Consider the following 21,431-nt stretch of genomic DNA (forward strand, 5'->3'; position numbering starts at 1 on the left):
AAAAACAACGAAAACATGAACTGGCACTTCGGCATCTTGTTAATAGGTTAGTTCCAGAAAATGCACGAATATGACATAAAGTGTGCATAAAACATGTAGATAACATCAATAATGTGGCATGGAACATAAGAAATTATCGATACGTCGGAGACGTATCAATCGTCACTGTCATCGAGCTGGACATCATCTCCATCACCATCATCATCATCTCCACCATCATCACCGCCGTCTCCACCACTGGACATCGTCACCGCCGTAGCAATTTGGGTTTGATCTTGATTGTTTGATAGGGGAAACTCTCCCGGTATTGATTTCTACTTGTTATTGATGCTATTGAGTGAAACCATTGAACCAAGGTTTATGTTCAGATTGTTATTCATCATCATATCACCTCTGATCATGTTCCATATGATGTCTCGTGAGTAGTTCGTTTAGTTCTTGAGGACATGGGTGAAGTCTAAATGTTAGTAGTGAATTATGGTTGAGTAATATTCAATGTTATGATATTTAAGTTGTGGTGTTATTCTTCTAGTGGTGTCATGTGAACGTCGACTACATGACACTTCACCTTTATGGGCCTAGGGGAATGCATCTTGTACTCGTTTGCCAATTGCGGGGTTGCCGGAGTGACGAAACCTAAACCCCGTTGGTATATCGATGCGAGGAGGGATAGCAGGATCTCGAGTTTAAGGCTGTGGTTAGATTTATTCTTAATTACTTTCTTGTAGTTGCGGATGCTTGCAAGGGGTATAATCACAAGTATGTATTAGTCCTAGGAAGGGCGGTACAATAGCACAAGTTCACCCACACAACACTTATCAAAACAATGAAGATTAATTAGCCGTATGTAGCGAAAGCACTAGACTAAAATTCCGTGTGTCCTCAAGAACGTTTGGTCATTATAAGTAAACAAACCGGCTTGTCCTTTGTGCTAAAAAGGATTGGGCCACTCGCTGCAATTGTTACTCTCGCACTTTACTTACTCGTACTTTATTCAACTGCTATATCAAAACCCCCTGAATACTTGTCTGTGAGCATTACAGTGAATCCTTCATCGAAACTGCTTGTCAACACCTTCTGCTCCTCGTTGGGATCGACATTCTTACTTATCGAAGATACTGCGATACACCCCCTATACTTGTGGGTCATCAAGACTATTTTCTGGCGCCATTGCCGGGGAGTGAAGCGCTATTGGTAAGTGGAATTGGTAAGGGAAACTTCTACTGTTTGTGCTGATTTTATTTCTGCCTGCTGCCATAATTCATTATGGAGAGTTCTCCTTTTGAATGCTTATTTGGGAAATCCGCTACTACTGCAAAGGTAGTGGATGAGGCGCCAGGTGAGGAAGAAATACCATACAAAATACCTATGAAAATTATTGAAGGCGTAGTGAATAACCGTTATACAGGGGATGGAACTGTCCACCCTGGAGATCATTTACTGTTCTTGCATGAATTATGCGGTTTATTCAAGTGTGCAGGTATTGCTATGGATGAAGTGAGGAAGAAACTATTCTCTATATCGCTGTCTGGTAAAGTGGCGCATTGGTATAAATTACTGGATAATGGGGATTCTCTTGAATGGAATGATATTGTGCCCCGGTTTTATTCTAAGTTCTATCCTCCAAGTGAAATTCACAAGGATCAGAATCGCATATATAATTTTTGGCCTCATGATGGAGAGAGTATTGCCCAAGCTTGGGGAGATTGAAGTCTTTAATGCTCAAATGCCCCATTGATGAGCTTCCTGGTAATGTTATTATTGATAATTTCTATGCAAGACTTTCTTTTGAAGACAAGACCTTGCTGGATACTTCTTGTTCTGGATCATTCATGCGCAATAAAGAAGAGTTTAAAAGGGACCTTCTCAATCGGATCCAGGAAAATACTGAAGGATGGGAGATCGACAAAGATAGAGAATCAGGTATAAATTATGATTACAAATGCATTTAAGCTTTTATGGATACTGATAAATTTCGTAATATGAGTGCTACTTATGGTCTTGATTCTCAAGTTGCTGCAAATCTTTATAAAGCTTTTGCCTCTCATTATGAATTGCCTAAGAAGAATTTTGATAAGTATCATGAACCGTATAAAGATAAAATTGATTCATCTATTAATAAATGCGTTGTAGTTGAAACTATTGATCATGTTATTCCTGAAGCTTATATTGAAAAAACCCCTTTTCCCTGCTAAAATGAAGGAGTACTCTGTTATAAACAGTGCGGTTCATAAAAGTGAAAAGAAACCTATAGAACCTGAAGAACAAATAAAAGTTGAACCTGTTGTTGCTATAGTTAAAGATCTTGTGACTGAAAATGTGGAGGATGGTCATATTATTTTCTGTGAAGATGCTTCTAATATTGTTTCACATCCTAATAAACCCAAGCAAGCTAGTGTTCCTATGCTATCTGTTAGAATTGGTGATCATTGCTATTATGGTTTATGTGATATTGGTGCAAGTATTAGTGCTATTCCTTATGAGCTTTACACGGAGATTATGCACGAAATTGATTCTTGTGAACTTGAAGATATTGATGTGGTTATTCAGCTGGCTAATAGAGAAACTATTTCTCCAATTGGTATTGTTCGAGATGTGGAAGTTCTACGTGGTAAGATTAAATATCCTGCTGACTTTTTGGTGCTTGGTTCTGCTGCTAGTGATTATTGTCCTATCATTTTTGGTAGACCTTTTATAAATACTTGTGGAGCTATTATAGATTGCAAGAAAGAGAAAATTTTGACTAAATTTGCCGGTGAATCTTATGAGTTTAACTTCTCTAAATTTACCAAAACTCCTTATAAAGCTGATTTGCCTAATAATGATTTTAAAATGGAACAATGTGCATCTATTGTTCTTGTTCCTAATAATCCTTTGCAGCAACATTTGGAGAATAGCGAGAGTGAAGTTTTTAGGAAAGAAAGAGATGAGCTTGAGGAAATTTTTCTTCGCCAACCTATTCTTAAGCATGATTTACCGGTGGAAGATCTGGGTACAACACCGCCACCAAAGGAAGATCCTGTCTTTGATTTAAAACCTTTGCCTGATAATCTTAAATATGCTCATATTGATGATAAGAAAATATATCATGGTATTATTAGTTCTAAGCTTACAGAGTTTGAAGAAGAAAGGCTATTGGAAATATTGAAGAAACACCGAGGTGCTATTGGCTACACTCTTGATGACTTGAAGGGGATTTCTCCCTCTATTTGCCAACACGCCATCAATATGGAAGATGATGCGAAGCCTATTGTTGAACATCAGTGTCGTCTAATTCCTAAAATGGAGGATGTGGTAAGAAATGAGGTATTACGACTTCTTGAAGCTGGTATTATATATCCTATTGCTGATAGTAGATGGGTTAGTCATGTGCATTGTGTTCCTAAGAAAGGAGGAATGACTGCTGTGCCTAATGATAATGATGAGCTCATACCTCAAAGAGTAGTTGTAGGGTATAGAATGTGCATTGATTATCGAAAAGTTAATAAAGTTACTAAAAAAGATCATTACCCTTTGCCTTTTATTGATCAAATGTTAGAAAGGTTATCTAAAAATACTCATTTTTGCTTTCTTGATGGTTATTCTGGGTTTTCACAAATTGCTGTTAAAACTAAGGATCAAGAGAAAACCACTTTCACTTGTCCCTATGGAACTTATGCTTATAGACGTATGCCTTTTGGTTTATGTAATGCTCCTGCTACTTTTCAAAGATGCATGTCTGCTATTTTTCATGGTTTTTGCGAGAGTATTGTAGAGGTATTCATGGATGATTTTTCCGTCTATGGGAATTCTTTTGATAATTGCTTGCGGAACCTTGATAAAGTTTTGCAGAGATGTGAAGAAACTAACCTTGTTCTTAATTGGGAGAAATGCCACTTCATGGTTAATGAAGGAATTGTATTGGGACATAAAATTTCCGAGAGAGGTATTGAAGTTGATAGAGCTAAAGTTGAAGCAATTGAGAAGATGCCCTATCCTAGGGATGTTAAAGGTATTCGTAGTGTTCTTGGTCATGCTGGGTTTTATAGGAGGTTTATTAAAGATTTCTCCAAGATTTCAAAGCCTCTTACTAATCTTCTTCAAAAAGATGTACATTTTGTTTTTGATGATGATTGTAAGGAAACTTTTGAAACTCTAAAGAAAGCCTTAACAACCGCTCCTATAGTTGAACCTCCTGATTGGAACTTACCATTTGAAATTATGTGTGATGCTAGTGATTTTGCTGTAGGCGCTGTTCTTGGACAGCGAGTATACAAAAAATTGAATATTATTCATTATGCTAGTAAAACTCTTGATGCTGCTCAAAGAAATTATGCTACTACTGAAAAAGAATTGTTAGCTGTAGTCTTTGCTTGTGATAAGTTTAGATCTTATATTGTTGATTCAAAAGTTACTATACATACTCGATCATGCTGCAATCAGATACCTTATGCAAAAGAAAGATGCTAAGCCAAGGCTTATTAGATGGGTACTTCTGTTGCAAGAATTTGATTTACATATTGTAGATAGGAAATGTGCTGATAATCCTGTTGCTGATAATTTGTCTAGATTGGAAAATATTGCTTATGATCCTGTTCCTGTTAATGATAGTTTTCCAAATGAACAATTGGCTGCAATAAAGGTGAGTTCGCGAGACAGATCCTTGGTATGCTGATTATGCTAACTTTATTGTTTCCAAGTACTTGCCTCCAACCTTTTCAGCTCAGACAAAGGAGGAAATTCTTGTATGACTTGAGGCATTATTTCCGGGATGACCCACACTTATATAAAGAAGGAGTGGATGGTATTCTACGAAGATGTGTTCCCGAATATGAACAACAAGAGATATTGAGTAAATGTCATGGTAGTGCTTATGGAGGACATCACGCCGGAGAAAGAACCGCGCAAAAGGTTCTACAATCAGGTTTTTATTGGCCGACCCTCTTCAAAGATGCAAGGAAGTTTATTTTATCTTGTGATGAATGTCAAAGAGTTGGTAATATCTCCAGACGCAATGAAATGCCTATAAATTATACTCTTGTTATTGAACCGTTCGATTGTTGGGGATTTGACTTCATGGGACCTTTTCCCTCTTCAGAAGGTAACACTCATATACTTGTTGATGTTGATTATGTTACTAAATGGGTGGAAGCAATACCTACAAAAAGTGCTGATGGTGAGACCTCTTTAAGAATGCTTTTAGATATTATTTTCCCTAGATTTGGAGTTCCTAGATATATTATAACTGATGGAGGTTCTCATTTTATTCATGGTGGTTTTAGAAAAACTCTTGCTAGATATGGTATTAATCATAGAATTGCTTCCGCTTATCATCCTCAAACTAGTGGGCAAGTAGAATTATCAAATAGAGAGATTAAATCTATCTTGCAAAAGACTGTTAATAAAACTAGAAAGAATTGGGCTAGTAAATTGAAGGATGCACTTTGGGCTTATAGAACTGCTTATAAAAATCCCATGGGAATGTCACCTTATAAAATGGTTTATGGGAAAGCTTGTCATTTACCTTTAGAACTAGAACACAAAGCTTATTGGGCTGTTAGAGAACTAAATAAAGATCCTAAACTTGCCGGTAATAAGAGGTTGTTGCAATTGAGTTCTCTAGATGAATGGAGAAGTGAAGCTTATGAAAATGCTAAACTCTTTAAAGAGAAAGTTAAAAAATGGCATGATAGAAGGATTATCAAAAGAGAATTTAATATTGGGGATAAAGTCCTATTGTATCGGTCTCGTCTCGGATTCTTTGCGGGGAAATTACTCTCGAAATGGGAAGGACCATATGTTGTTGAGGAGGTGTATCGTTCAGGAGCAATTAAAATTAGCTCTCTCCAAGGCAATGCCACACAAGTGGTGAATGGACAAAGACTCAAGCATTATATCTCGGGTGATTCTTATAATGTTGATGTTGATATTATTCGAGTGGAAACACCGGAGGCTTTCATCAAAGGACAAATTGACAGTCCGCCAGAACTCGACTTTGAATAGGTAACAGTACTGGTAATGAAAAGTTCGCAATTTACTTTCCGAATAATATTTTTGCTATTTTTGGAAAATATGAAAAATTACGAGATCGAAACGGAGTGGAGGAGACGCACGAGGGCGTGCCGCCATAGGCCAGCGCGGGCCCCAGCCAGGCCGCGCCGCCCTGTGAGCTGGCCGCCTCGTCGCCCCTTTCCGACTCTGGTTCGAACTGGTACTTTCCTTTTGTCGTAAATTTTTTTGCTATATAATCCCCCGGACCCCTGGAGGTCCGTATATCGTTTTCTCGACGTGTTTTGTTTCGAGCTGTTTCTGCCAGGATTTGCTTCGGATCTAGAGCCATCATGTCTTCGTCGGGAACTCCGAAGAACAGCTCCTGCAAGGATGTTGGCAACTTGTACATGGAGGAGCTGAGGATGCACCCCAAGGAGTTGCTTCTAGTTGAGGGAGAACTGCAGATCAAGGATGTCCAGGGTCCTAAAGGAGAAGGAAGCTTGGAAAACAGGATGGAGAAGCTAGAACAAGAGGTTTTCAAATACAAGAAGATGGCTGAGCGTGAGGTGGATATCTTCCACAAGATTGTGTCTGAACTCATTGCTGAGCACGAGAAGGAAACTGCAAAGCTATGGGGCAACATCCTCTCACTTCACGACACCACCAACAAACTCCAAGCTCAACTCTATGACGTTCAGAATCAGAACTGTGAGTATGAAAACATGTTTGAATACATAAGCCATGCTGCTAGTTTCAGGATTCCCGAGACCAAGATGTCGTTTCTTGATGGAGAGCCTCTTCCTTGGAAGTCTGATGACGGGAATTCATCACCACCATCGCCGAAGGAGTAAAACATCATCGGTATTGGCATCCCCTTGGTTTGTTCCAAGCTTGGGGGAGTGCCGCGGTATCACATCATCACTACCTTTTACTTTTTATTGTCAAGTAGTGTCATATCATGAGTAGGAAAGTTATCATATAAGATGGGTTGCAGTTTGGAAGTATCTCTCCTTTAGTTGGTTATCTATGTATCCCTTGGTGTGAGTTATCGTTATGGAATATTAATGAGAAGTTTTATCATTTACATATTGCACATCTTATTTTAGTTTGCAATCTCTGCTATATGATTTACCTTGTTGTTAGTATTGGTATCACTTTGGGAGCATTGAATAAATCTATTTGGTTTTGGCAAACTTAGCATTGGTCAATAGCAACAACACTTTGAGATTTAAGTAGAAAAGAGAAATACATGTAGATGTTTCATTGTCTTTCTTTCTTGTTAGCTCATAGCTTATTATTCTGAAGTTAAAACTGTTTGCGCTTACAAGGAAGATGCATGATTGTTTCTATCACATGTATATTTGTTTGTTTCCTTCGACTCTTATGCTTGCTAATTAACCTTGCTAGCCAAAGACCTGTACTGAGAGGGAATACTTCTCGTGCATCCAAACCTTAGCCCAAACCTATGTCATTTGTGTCCACCATACCTACCTACTACATGGTATTTTCCGCCATTCCAAGTAAATACTTCGTGTGCTACCTTTAAACAATTCAAAACTTATTATCTCTTATTTGTGTCAATGTTTTATAGCTCATGAGGAAGTATGTGGTGTTTATCTTTCAATCTTGTTGGGCAACTTTCACCAATGGACTAGTGGCTTCATCCGCTTATCCAATATTTTTGCAAAAAGAGCTGGCAATGCGATTCCCAGTCCCAAATTAATTAATCTAAATAGACACTCCTCCATGGTATGTGATTGATGGACGGCACCCGAAGGATTCGGTTAGCCATGGCTTGTGTAAGCAAAGGTTGGGGGGAGTGTCATCATAATAAAACTAAAGTAAAAAGGCACTCCTTCATGGTATGAGATTGTTGGCAGGCACCCGAGGATTCGGTTAGCCATGGTTTGTGAAAGAAAGGTTGGAAGGAGTGCCACACAAAATAAAAATAAAATGGGAGCCGCTCTTTGAAGGTTTGTCTGGCAAGGGGGTTAGAGTGCCCGCTACCAGTCGTTGACAACAACAAACACCTCTCAAAATGTTACTTTTATTCTCTTTATATGATTTCAAAACTGAAAAAGCTCTAGCACATGATTTAATCCCTGCTTCCCTCTGCGAAGGGCCCGTCTTTTACTTTATGTTGAGTCAGTAAACCTATTTCCCTCCATCTCAAGCAAGCATTTGAGTAGTTGTGATCAAACCATTATATTGTGATTTGCTTCATCATGTCTTTTATTCTTCCTTGTTTAGTACAAGTTTTATCTGAATGAATATAGCTTTGCAAGTTATCAATGATCATGAGGAGACTATTATGATTGAGTATGCAAGTGTGAAATATAAACTTTAACATGAGAGCGCTGCTCAATAAAATAAGTATAACCTGTTAATTGTTCTCTGACCAAGAACGAAGTTTGCCATCACCAAATATGATTTCTTATGCACCTTTATTTGTGATTACCTTATATTTGTTTCAAGTTGAGTCATATGAGGAAGTTGTTTACTAGAATGTCTTGTGTGAATGAATATGATGCTTCTTGTCCGTATTTTATTGATCGACTCTTCACTCCATAAACATGTGGTCCTATTTACTGAGTTCAGTTTCGCTTGGGGACAAGCGAAGTCTAAGCTTGGGGGGAGTTGATACGTCCAATTTGCATCACTATTTTGTATCATAATTTGTTGTTATTCATTGATATATTTCATATTTGGACATAATACTTATGTTATTTCATCTATTTTGCATGTTTCATCATTATTGGAGGATAGAGCACCGGAGCCAGGATTCTGCTGGAAAAAGCACCGTCAGAACGCAATATTTCGGAAGATCAACTGTTGAAGGAAATTATACCAAAAATCCTATTTTTCCAGATGACGAAGGAAGCCAGAAGGGGGAGCCGAGAGGACCCAAGGTGGGCCCAGACCACAGGCCGGCGCGGCCCATGGCCTGGCCGCGCCGCCTGGTGAGGAGGGGGGCCCACAGCCCCTCTCGCCTCCTTTTCTTCGCGAAATCCTTCGTCTCGAAGACCTAAGCCACAGAGGGTACCTCGCGAAGAGTTACAGCCGCCTCTGCGGGGCGGAGAACACCAGAGAGAAAAGAGCTCTCCGGCGGCTGAAATCCGTCGGGGAAATTCCCTCCCTGAGGGGGGAAATCGACGCCATCGTCACCGCCATCGAGCTGGACATCATCTCCATCACCATCATCATCATCTCCACCATCATCACCGCCGTCTCCACCGCTGGACATCGTCACCGCCTTAGCAATTTGGGTTTGATCTTGATTGTTTGATAGGGGAAACTCTCCCGGTATTGATTTCTACTTGTTATTGATGCTATTGAGTGAAACCATTGAACCAAGGTTTATGTTCAGATTGTTATTCATCATCATATCACCTCTGATCATGTTCCATATGATGTCTCGTGAGTAGTTCGTTTAGTTCTTGAGGACATGGGTGAAGTCTAAATGTTAGTAGTGAATTATGGTTGAGTAATATTCAATGTTATGATATTTAGTAGAGAATTATGGTTGTGGTGTTATTCTTCTAGTGGTGTCATGTGAACGTCGACTACATGACACTTCACCTTTATGGGCCTAGGGGAATGCATCTTGTACTCGTTTGCCAATTGCGGGGCTGCCGGAGTGACAGAAACCTAAACCCCCGTTGGTATATCGATGCAGGAGGGATAGCAGGATCTCAGAGTTTAAGGTTGTGGTTAGATTTATTCTTAATTACTTTCTTGTAGTTGCGGATGCTTGCAAGGGGTATAATCACAAGTATGTATTAGTCCTAGGAAGGGCGGTACATTAGCACAGGTTCACCCACACAACACTTATCAAAACAATGAAGATTAATTAGCCGTATGTAGCGAAAGCACTAGACTAAAATCCCGTGTGTCCTCGAGAACGTTTGGTCATTATAAGTAAACAAACCGGCTTGTCCTTTGTGCTAAAAAGGATTGGGCCACTCGCTCGCAATTGTTACTCTCGCACTTTACTTACTCGTACTTTATTCAACTCGCTATATCAAAACCCCCGAATACTTGTCTGTGAGCATTACAGTGAATCCTTCATCGAAACTGCTTGTCAACACCTTCTGCTCCTCGTTGGGATCGACATTCTTACTTATCGAAGATACTGCGATACACCCCCTATACTTGTGGGTCATCAAGGCTTCGCAACCCCAAACTTTAAGGAACGACAGCTTAGGTTTCTTATTAAACCATAATTCATACGGTGTCGTTTCAACGGATTTAGATGGTGTCCTATTTAAAGTGAATGCAGCTGTCTCTAATGCATAACTCCAAAATGATAACGGCAAATCAGTAAGTGACATCATAGAACGAACCATATCTAAGAGAGTTCGATTACGACGTTCGGACACACCGTTTCGTTGTGGTGTTCCTGGAGGTGTCAATTGTGAAAGTATTCCGCATTTCTTCAAATGCATGCCAAACTCATAACTCAGATATTCACCTTCGCGATCAGATCGTAGAAATTTAATCTTCTTATTACGTTGATTTTCTACTTCACTTTGGAATTCCTTAAACTTCTCGAAAGTTTCGGATCTATGTTTCATGAAATAGATATACCCATATCTACTCAGATCATCTGTGAAGGTTAGAACATAACGATAACCACCGCGCGAGGCTACACTCATTGGTCCGCACACATCTGTATGTATGATTTCCAATAAGTCTATAGCTCGCTCCATAATACCAGAGAATGGAGTCTTAGTCATTTTTTCCATCAGACATGCTTCGCATCTATCAAGTGACTCAAAGTCAAGTGATTCTAGTAATCCATCGGTATGGAGTTTCTTCATGCGTTTCACTCCAATATGACCAAGACGACAGTGCCACATATAAGTAGAATTATCATTCAATTTAATTCGCTTAACATCAATGTTATTAATAATGTGTATCATACTATCGAGATCTAATAGAAATAAACCATTCTTTTCAGGTGCTCGACCATAAAAGATATTATTCATAAAAATAGAACAACCATTATTCTCAGACTTGAATGAATAACCGTCTTGCATTAAACAAGATCCGGATATAATGTTCATGCTCAACGCGGGTACAAAATAACAATTATTGAGGTTTAAAACTAATCCCGAAGGTAGATGTAGAGGGAGTGTGCCGATCTGCGATCACATTGACCTTGGATCCATTTCCAACGCGCATCGTCACTTCATCCTTCAATAGTCTTCGTTTATTCTTTAGTTCCTGTTTCGAGTTACAAATATGAGGAACCGAACCAGTATCAAATACCCAGGTACTAGTACGAGAACCAGTAAGAGATAAACATCTATAACATGTATATCAGATATACCTTCTTTCTTCTTCTTGACAAGGCCACTCTTCAGTTCAGCCAAATAGTTGGAGCAATTACACTTCCAGTGTCCCTTCTCCTTGCAGTAATAGCACTCAGCATCAGGCTTAGGGCCAGTCTTAGGTTTTACAGGAGGCGTGGCAGCTTTCTTGCCACCCTTCTTGAATTTGCCTTTGGACTTGCCCTGTTTCTTGAAACTAGTGGTCTTGTTGACCATCAACACTTGGTGCTCTTTCTTGATCTCAATCTCAGCAGATTTCAGCATGGCGAAGAGTTCAGGTAACTCTTTGTTCATGTTCTGCATATTGTAGTTCATCACAAAGTTCTTGTAACTAGGTGGCGGTGATTGAAGGACACGATTAATCCCCGGTATGTTAGGAATCACTATTCCCAAGTCACCGAGTTTCTTCGCATGCCCGGTCATGGCGAGCATGTGCTCACTAACGGAGCTGCCTTCTTCCATCATGCAGCTGAAGAAGTGTTTCGATGCTTCATAGCATTCCACGGCCGCATGAGTTTCAAAGATAGCTTTCAGCTCATTGACCAAATCATGAGGATCGTGGTGCTCAAAACGTTTTTGAAGATCGGCTTCCAGACTGCACAGGATGGCACACTGAACTTGAGAGTACCGATTTTTCCGAGTCTCGTAAACATTCTTTACTTCATCGGTTTCAGTTTCTGCAGGAGGGTCACCTAGCGGTGCATCAAGCACATATTGCAGGTTTCCACCAGCGAGGAAAATCCTCACATGATGGAACCATTCGGTGAAGTTGCTACCGTTGCTCTTAAGCTTTTCTTTCTCTAGGAACTGGTTAAAATTGATTGAGGACGCCATATCTACAACATATATTTGCAATAGTTTAGAGTAATGTTTATGAAAAATTGAGTTCAAATTTTAATTCAACATAATTAAAAAATCTAGGTGAACTCCCACTCAAAACAATATCCCTCGAATTGTCTTAGTGATCACACGAACCAAATCCACCACACCAAGTCCGATCATCACGAGACAAGATGTAACTTCAATGGCGAACACTCAAATTGTTCATCATATCAATCATATGATTCATGCTCTACCTTTCGGTATCACGTGTTCCGAGACCATGTCTATACATGCTAGGCTCGTCAAGGCCACCTTAGTATCCGCGTGTGTAAAAATGGCTTGCACCCGTTGTATGCACTTGTTGAATCTATCATACTCGATCATCACGAGATGTTTCGAAACGACAAGTGTTAGTAACGGTGCTACTAAGGATGAACACTTCATTATCTTGATATTTTAGTGAGAGGGATCATCTTATAATGCTACCGTCGCGATCTAAGCAAAATAAGATGCATAAAAAGGATTAACATCACATGCAGTTCATATGTGATATGATATGGCCCTTTTGTCTTTGCGCCTTTGATCTTCATCTCCAAAGCACGGACATGATCTCCATCATCAACGGGCATGATCTCCATCATCGTCGGCGTAGCGTCAAGGTCAATGGCGCCGTCTTCATGATTGTTCTCCCATGTAGCAACTATTACAACTTCTTTGAAATACTACTCAACATGAAATTGAAAGACAACCATAAGGCTCCTGCCGGTTGCCACAATACAATAATGATCATCTCATACATATTCATCATCACATTATGGCCATATCACATCACCAAACCCTGCAAAAACAAGTTAGACGTCTCTAATTTGGTTTGCATATTTTACGTGGTTTAGGGTTTTCGAGAGAGATCTAATCTACCTACGAACATGAACCACAACGGTGATACTAGTGTTGTCAATAGAAGAGTAAATTGAATCTTCACTATAGTAGGAGAGACAGGACACCCGCAAAGCCACTTATGCAATACAAGTTGCATGTCGAGCGTGGAGCAAATCTCATGAACGCGGTCATGTAAAGTTAGCCCGAGCCGCTTCATCCCACTATGCCACAAAGATGCAAAGTACTCAAACTAAAGACAACATAAGCATCAACGCCCACAAAACCATTGTGTTCTACTCGTGCAACCATGTATGCATAGACACGGCTCTGATACCACTGTAGGGATTCGTTGCATAGAAAAAAAAATTTCCTACCGCGAGAACGCAATCCAAGCCAAGATGCAATCTAGAAGACGGGAGCAACGAGGGGATGAACGAGACTCACCCTTGAAGATTTCCAAAGCCTACAAGATGAGGCTCTTGTTGCTGTGGTATACGATCACTTGCCGCTTTCAAAAGCGCGTAGAAGATCTTGACGGTGCCACAATCGGGCAGCACCTCCGTACTCGGTCACACGTTCGGTGTTGATGAAGACGATGTCCTTCTCCCCGTTCCAGTGGGCAGTGGAAGTAGTAGCTCCTCCTTGAATCCGACAGCCCGACGGCGTGGTGGCGGTGGCAATGGAGATCTCCGGCGGAGCTTCGCTAAGCGTTGCGGGAGAGGGGGAGGAGTGGGGCGGCTAGGGTTTGGGGAGAGGGGGTGGCCGGCCTCCTTGGGGTGCGGCCAAGGTGGTGGTGTTGTGGTAGCCGACCCCCTCCCCTTGGCCCCTCATTATATAGGTGGAACCCCCAAGTGTTGGACTACAAGTCTTCGAATAAGACCCCAACCCAAAACCTTTCATGTTGTAGGGAAACCTACCCAAGGTGGGACTCCCACCTCAAGTGGGATTCCCACCCTTCCATGAAGGGGGTGGCCGGCCCCCTTGGTGGAGTCCACTTGGGAGTCCACCCCTCTAGGGTTGGCCGGCCATGGGTGGTGGAGTCCCTCCGGGACTCCGCCTTCCAAAGTGAATTCTTCCAGACTTTTCTAGAACCTTCTAGAACCTTCCATAAATTCACCGGATCATTTTAAAACTTATAAAATGACTTCCTATATATGAATCTTATTCTCTGGACTATTCCGGAACTCCTCGTGATGTCCGGGATCCCATCTGAGACTCCGAACAAAACTTAGAACTCCATTCCATATTCAAGTTCTACTATTACGACATCAAACCTTAAGTGTGTCACCCTACGGTTCGCGAACTATGTGCACATGGTTGAGAACTCTCTCCGACCAATAACCAATAGCGGGATCTGGAGATCCATAATGGCTCCCACATATTCAACGATGACTTAGTGATCGAATGAACCATTCACATACGATACCAATTCCCTTTGTCACGCGATATTTTACTTGTCCGAGGTTTGATCATCGGTATCTCTCTATACCTTGTTCAACCTCGTCTCCGACAAGTACTCTTTACTCATACCGTGGTATGTGGTCTCTTATGAACTATTCATATGCTTGCAAGCTATTTAGACGACATTCCACCGAGAGGGCCCAGAGTATATCTATCCGTCATCGGGATGGACAAATCCCACTGTTGATCCATATGCCTCAACCCATACTTTCCGGATAGTTAATCCCACCTTTATAACCACCCATTTACGCAGTGGCGTTTGATGTAATCAAAGTACCTTTCCGGTATAAGTGATTTACATGATCTCATGGTCGAAAGGACTAGGTAACTATGTATCGAAAGCTTATAGCAAATAACTTAATGACGTGATCTTATGCTACGCTTAATTGGGTGTGTCCATTACATCATTCATATAATGATATAACCTTGTTATTAATAACATCCAATGTTCATGATTATGAAACTAATCATCTATTAATCAACAAGCTAGTTAAGAGGCTTACTAGGGACTCATTGTTGTTTACATAACACACATGTATCAATGTTTCGGTTAATACAATTATAGCATGGTATATAAAGATTTATCATAAACATAAAGATATATAATAACCACTTTTATTATTGCCTCTTGGGAATATCTCCAACAGTTGGGTGAACAAGTTACAGCTGGGCAATTATCGATACATGACAAGATGATTATTATGATAATTTGGTATCGGGCATTACAACATAATACATAGACCATAATCCAACTGCGTCTATGACTAATAATCTACCTTCAGATTAGCATCCACACCCCTTCCAGTATAAAGTTGCAAGCAACAGACTATCGCATTAAGTAATGTGTGTAAAGTAAACAATAGAATTACCCTTGGATAAAACATTTCTGGGTTATCCCTAGTAGAAACAACACATCTACAACCTTAGAAGTTATAAAGTCACTCTCCCAGTAAACTAGAGGCATGAACCTACTATTGAGCATAAATACCCCCTCTTGGAGTCACAAGTGTCCACTTGGCCAGAGTTTCTACTAGCAACGGAGAGCATGCAAGATCACAAATAACATATGACATGAATATATAATCAATCTTAACATAGTACACAATATTCATCGGATCCCAGCAAACCAAACATAGAGGATTACATAAAGATGATCTTGATCATGTAGGGCAACTCACAAGATCGATACATGAAGCACATGGTGGAGAAGACAACCATCTAGCTACTGCTATGAACCCATAGTCAGGGATGAACTACTCACGCATCACTTCGAAGGCGGGCATGGCGATGTAGATGCCTCCGGTGATGATTCCCCCCTCCGGCAGGGTGCCGGGAAACGCTTCAGAACCCCCGAGATGGGTTTGGCGATGGCGACAGAACTTTTCGTTGATGGAGGCTCGGGTATCCAGGGTTTTCCCGAGAATATGTATAAATAGGTGGAGTATTCAGGTCGGTGGGGCTCCTGTGGCCCCACACCTATCCTAGGCGTGGGCTAGCCCTAGGCCTAGCCTATGGGTGGTGTGGGCGCCCTGGTGCGCCTCTTCGTCCCCCCTCCAGACTTCGTCTTCGTTCGGTAAAATATTGACTTCGGTTTTTGTTTCATCCAATTCCGAGAATATTTCATTTACAACTTTTTTGAAATATAAAAATAGCAGAAAACAGGGAACTGATACTTTGACATCTTGTTAATAGGTTAGTGCCGGAAATCATGTAAAAGTGCAATGAAGTGTAAACAAAACATATATGAATTGGTGTAAAACAAGCATGGAGCATCAAAAATTATAGATACATTTGAGACGTATCAACCGCGGCCTCGGCGATCGGCGAGATCCACTCATACGCGGAAGGGTCAGCTTGGCCTATGTGGGAAGGAGAGGGCCCATGAGAAGGAGGAGAGAGTGTCTGGTTTGACTACACGCGGGGAGGCGCGGCACGACCTTTTGTACCGGAGGCCGTGGCGGTAAACCGTGTCACAAAGGCCTCAGGCGTGTGTGTTTCGCGCATGAGGAATCCTATCGCGCTTGCAGGAATGTTCACCCGTGCTAAAGGCAGCACATTACCAAGGGGGCATCCCGTCATGCCTACCGGGACAAACGCCGCCAGCGGAAAGAAAATGAGATAGGGGAAAAAGGCCTCACATGGACCAAATGGGTTGTCGGGTTAGGGACCTTACTGGCCCAACAAAACATGGGATGGATTGACTCTGACACAAATATTGTCCAATTCAAGTGGCCGCGTCGGAGATGCAAACCATACGAAAATGCAACGGTGCTTATGAAATGGGCGCGGTGAAAATCCTTACCCGTTCACATGCATATGGATGCTCATATATGGGGTCCGCCCTACTCATTGCAAAAGATTCTCTTCTTCAAATACACTACTAATTCTAAAATGAGTATAACTTTGGTATAATAAATGCAAATGAGATTGTGTTTGCATATTTGGCATCCTCACCACAGACTCTTCGAAATGAGTCTAATATTTATTTTTTAAAATGGATTTTGTGAACTGTATATATATAGTCCTCTATTGTTTGCGCATGTAGTCCCTATGCCATGTTCACGTAGTCATGCGAAAAGTACTGCTGAATTTATAAAATTCTTGTCAATTTGTTCCTATGGTATATGCAGTACTGCCAAAACTACTGTTGCTTTTACACACATAACAGTTGTAGATTCATTTTTCACGTGGGATCATGTTGGACCAAATCTCGAGAAACACAACTAATAACAACGACTCTGATATCAACCGCCCTCATTTCATAAGCACCATGCGCGGATTGCAAACCATACGCCTAAACTAGAGGGGGCATCGATTTGCAAATCATCCTTATTTTTCTTTTCGAGTACAAAAGATGACACGGTCACGTGATAAGCCTGCGAGACAACCACGCTGAGTTGTTACTTCGTTCAACCGCCCTCATTTCATAAGCACCATGCGCGGATTGCAAACCATACGCCTAAACTAGAGGGGGCATCGATTTGCAAATCATCCTTATTTTTCTTTTCGAGTACAAAAGATGACACGGTCACGTGATAAGCCTGCGAGACAACCACGCTGAGTTGTTACTTCGTTCATAGCTATTTATTAGAATATTATATATTTTGAGCTAAAACTTTGACTAGTAACTTGACCAACAAAATGTTAGTTATATGTTACAAAAAATATATGATTAAATTCATATTTTTATAATATTTCCAATTATATAAATTTAGTGAAATATAACTAATATTTTATTAGCTAAATTATGAGTTAAAGTTTATCTCAAAATGCGTAATAAATCTGGTTTGGGGGCAGTATTTGAAATAAAAATTGAGGGATGTGTTTTAGTGCGTAGACTTTTTTCGATACACATGTATAGCCTCCAGCCTCAACATCAAAATAATGCACACTGTCTTAGTGTGTAGAAGCATGCGAATCTAGGCAAAACTATGTTAATTAAGTTTGAAACAGAGGAAGTGATATTAATTGTCAAAGAATCAGTCTTGCTCCTTCCTTCTCTATTTATTTTGTATTCTGATTTGTGGTCCTAGCATACTAACTCAATTTCAAATGTGCTGACTTTTCCTAAACCTTGCAATAGTGTGTGTGAAAAAAAACTTGATCCCTTCATTCCTCACATGAATTATATTTTGCACACAACCTTGAACTTACAAACATTTGCCTAGTAACGGGTGGAGCACGCATATATGATCATCAACTACAAGCATAGGCAAACCCGACCCTCCTTAAACCCGGGCGCTCATCCAGACTTCCAGCCAGCGGCGCATCCTATTTTGATGAAAATTTGATGAAGATTTTGGTAAAAAATTGGCCGGGCTTATAGTGCGCCCATGCTTAATGAAATTTTTGGGTCTACCACTGATAACAAGCCTTGAAGGATATGATCGAGATTTGACCACACCGGAATTTCCAGTGAGCAAAGATCAGAGCATAACTCCCGAATAAAGATTTTAATACCTCGGAAATCTAGAATCTACTTTATCAATTCTCTATATGATATTTGTTGGACTTTACACTGGTAGACATCCTATCAAGCTCTTAAAATGTACTAACATAGAAGAAACCACACGTAAAGACACTATATTCCAGTGTGAAACTCTCCTGCTGATTTTGCCTAAGAAAAGGACACTATATTGAATATCAGTAAACCAACTATTCTCAAGACAAATTTTGTTTTGTCTTATTTTACGAAAAACTAAAATAGATATAATTGAAATAAGAAATTCTCAAATTAAACTTGAGAAAACAACATCATTTTATTTTAATAGCAAAATAAAGATTCTATTTAGCATAGTTGTGTTTGTAGCAGTGGAATTCAAGTTATAATATTGCACATGTTTATTGTTGTTAAATACAAACTACTAAAATTATTCAAATTTGTATGTTAAATGGCCGTATCATTAAAACCCCAATTTATATTTTGTGACAACATAATGAAAAATGTAAAAATGTTTAATATAATATTGCGGGAATGTTCACCCGCGCTAAAGGCAACACGTCACCGATGAGACGTCCCATCATGCCTACCAAGACAGCTTCGCCACCGGGAAGATGATGAGATAGGGGAAAAAGACCTCACAAGTACCAAACGGGTCGTCGCGTTAGGGACACCTACTGGCCCAACAAAACATGAGCCTGACATACTCTTACATAGAACCTATCCAATTTAAATGGCGGCGCTGGAGGTTCAAACCATACGCCAAAACTAGAGGAGACATCGATTTCCAAAGCGTCCTTGTTTATTTTTTGCGAGTACAAAATATGACTCGATCACTTGATCAGCCTGCGAGATGACCGTGCTAAGTTGTTATTTCCTCCATAGCGATTTATCATGATATTACACATTTCGAGCTAAAAATTTGATTAGTAATATTAAAAACAAAAAGTTAGTTATGTGTCACAAAAAATATATGATTGAATTCATATTTTAAAAATATTTCCAGTGATATAATTTAGTGATATATAACTAATATTTTATTGACTTAAATTACTAATCAAAGTTTTATTATCTCGAAACACGTAGTAAATCCGGTTTGGAGGTAGTATTTGAAATGAAAATTGAGCGTAACTAGGTCAGTCGCCACCAGATCAGGTATCATTTGCCATAAATATACCTAGGCATGTGTCGGGCCGGGCCATGGAAAGCCCGACATTGAAAAAGCCGTCCCAAACCTGGTCCGGCCCGACCAAATACCCACCAACCCTGTTGGACCGCGGGCCGGGCTGTAGTGTAAATTGACATTTTCGGGCTACCCAGGCCCGGCCTGGCCTAGCTGTCAGGCCAACATTTTTTGGCCCAGGCCCGAGTTTTTCAGGCCAGGTATGGCCCATAAACAACCCGTACGTGATCTGGAAGGTGAAAGTCGCTCCCATAATCAAAAATGTGGTACAAAGGGTCCACCCAGCATTTACATTCCCAGGCGGCCGGCTCCTTCCCAGGAAGCTTCCTCAGACAAGGACGACCAAGGCAGCATCATGTCAGATCCTCCCGGCCGTCGCTCGCTGGTGACGCGCGCGTCTCCGTCCGTCGTGTATCCCGTGCTCCGCTCATGCCGTTACGAGCACAGACACAGTAGTACAACCTCCCCGGGGGCTGGCCGTCCATCCAAATATCTCCTCCCCGCGCAGCTTCCCGGAAGCTTCTTCTCCTCCCCGAAATGGGGTCGCTGAACGTCGTAGTCCATCGATCGTGCCGTCCTATCCATGATCCGTTCCAAACTCCTCCTTCCTCCTCGCTTTATACATCAAGAACCACCACTCGTCCAGAACGCGCGCAGCCGTTGCCGTCGACACAAAGCAACAACATTTCTTTAGTGATTAGGTTTCACACCCGGAGTCGGTGGCATCCATGGCGGAGGAGGTCGACGGCGGCGCGGGGGCGTACGAGGACCTGCTTCCGGTGATGGCGGGGCGGCTGGGCACCGCGGGGCTGCTGGAGGAGCTGCGGGCGGGGTTCCGTGTGCTGGCGGACCCGGCGCGGGGCGCGATCACGGCCGAGAGCCTGCGCCGGAGCGCGGGGAGCGTGCTGGGCGTGGCCAGCATGACGCCGGACGAGGCGGAGGCGATGGTGCGCGAGGGCGACCACGACGGCGACGGCGCGCTCAGCGAGCGGGAGTTCTGCGTGCTCATGGTGCGGCTCAGCCCCGGCATCATGGACGACGCCGAGGGATGGCTCGAGGACGCCATCGCCGACGAGCTGCTGCCGCCCGGCTCACCGACGTCGGCCTCCGCCGCATGATCTGAGTATAGACCAGTAGTTACCATGTGCGGTGAACTGTTCTCGTGTTCGTACTTGGTGCTGTTAATAATTATAAGTAACCTGTGAGTGTGAGTGTGACGTCGTCCTGCTGTGTTTTCCTGTGTTGATCCGTTAGTTAAGCTCGTGCACGGACTTCATTTCAGTCCTCCCTTCTGAAAACACGTTCGCCCACTATTCTTTCTTTCTTCTGTATTTCGATATCGAAGTCTTAGAGCATCTCCAGTGCGTCCCAAAAGCAATTTGGGGCATGACGAACCAAAAATTCGTTCCAGCCGCGTCCCCCAAAACTTATTTTTATCCGGCGCGGCCCGATACGGTGTCCGGTGCCCCGAGCCCGTCCCCCCACAGGGGACGCTCCGGGAACGCCGGACACACCGAAAAGCGAGGCGGGGAGTGGCGGGGCCGACCCGTCAGCGGCACAATAAGTTTTAACCTAACCGTCGCATACCTCGCGACGGAAGTTATTGGCTTTGCAGCGACGGTATAGTTCCCGCAGCGACGGTGCAATTCCCGCAGAGGCGCAACGACGCGTCCCGTCGCGCCTAGCTCTGCGTGACGACGTTAATGAGCGCCACCGCTCCTCCGCCTCCCTCCGGCCTATAAAATGGCCGCCTCTCATCGTCCCTCTCACACACAAACCCTAGCGCCTCTCTCCCAAACCCTAGCCGCCACCATCTCAACAAGACTCGATGCTATGTCTGGTA

The 21,431-nt window shown here is 41.9% G+C and overlaps 1 protein-coding gene across 1 annotated transcript; it reads left to right on the top strand.

Moving 5' to 3' along the window:
* The first annotated feature begins 20,184 nt into the window (after positions 1 to 20,184).
* Positions 20,185 to 20,901, top strand: LOC124686077 (calcium-binding protein KIC-like). Its single transcript, XM_047220078.1, has one exon. It carries the CDS (start codon positions 20,317 to 20,319, stop codon positions 20,704 to 20,706), a length of 390 nt encoding a protein of 129 aa, XP_047076034.1. The 5' UTR covers positions 20,185 to 20,316; the 3' UTR covers positions 20,707 to 20,901.
* Positions 20,902 to 21,431: the final 530 nt, after the last annotated feature.

This window comes from Lolium rigidum, chromosome 2, assembly GCF_022539505.1.
Source record: "Lolium rigidum isolate FL_2022 chromosome 2, APGP_CSIRO_Lrig_0.1, whole genome shotgun sequence".
Lineage (NCBI taxonomy): Eukaryota > Viridiplantae > Streptophyta > Magnoliopsida > Poales > Poaceae > Lolium > Lolium rigidum.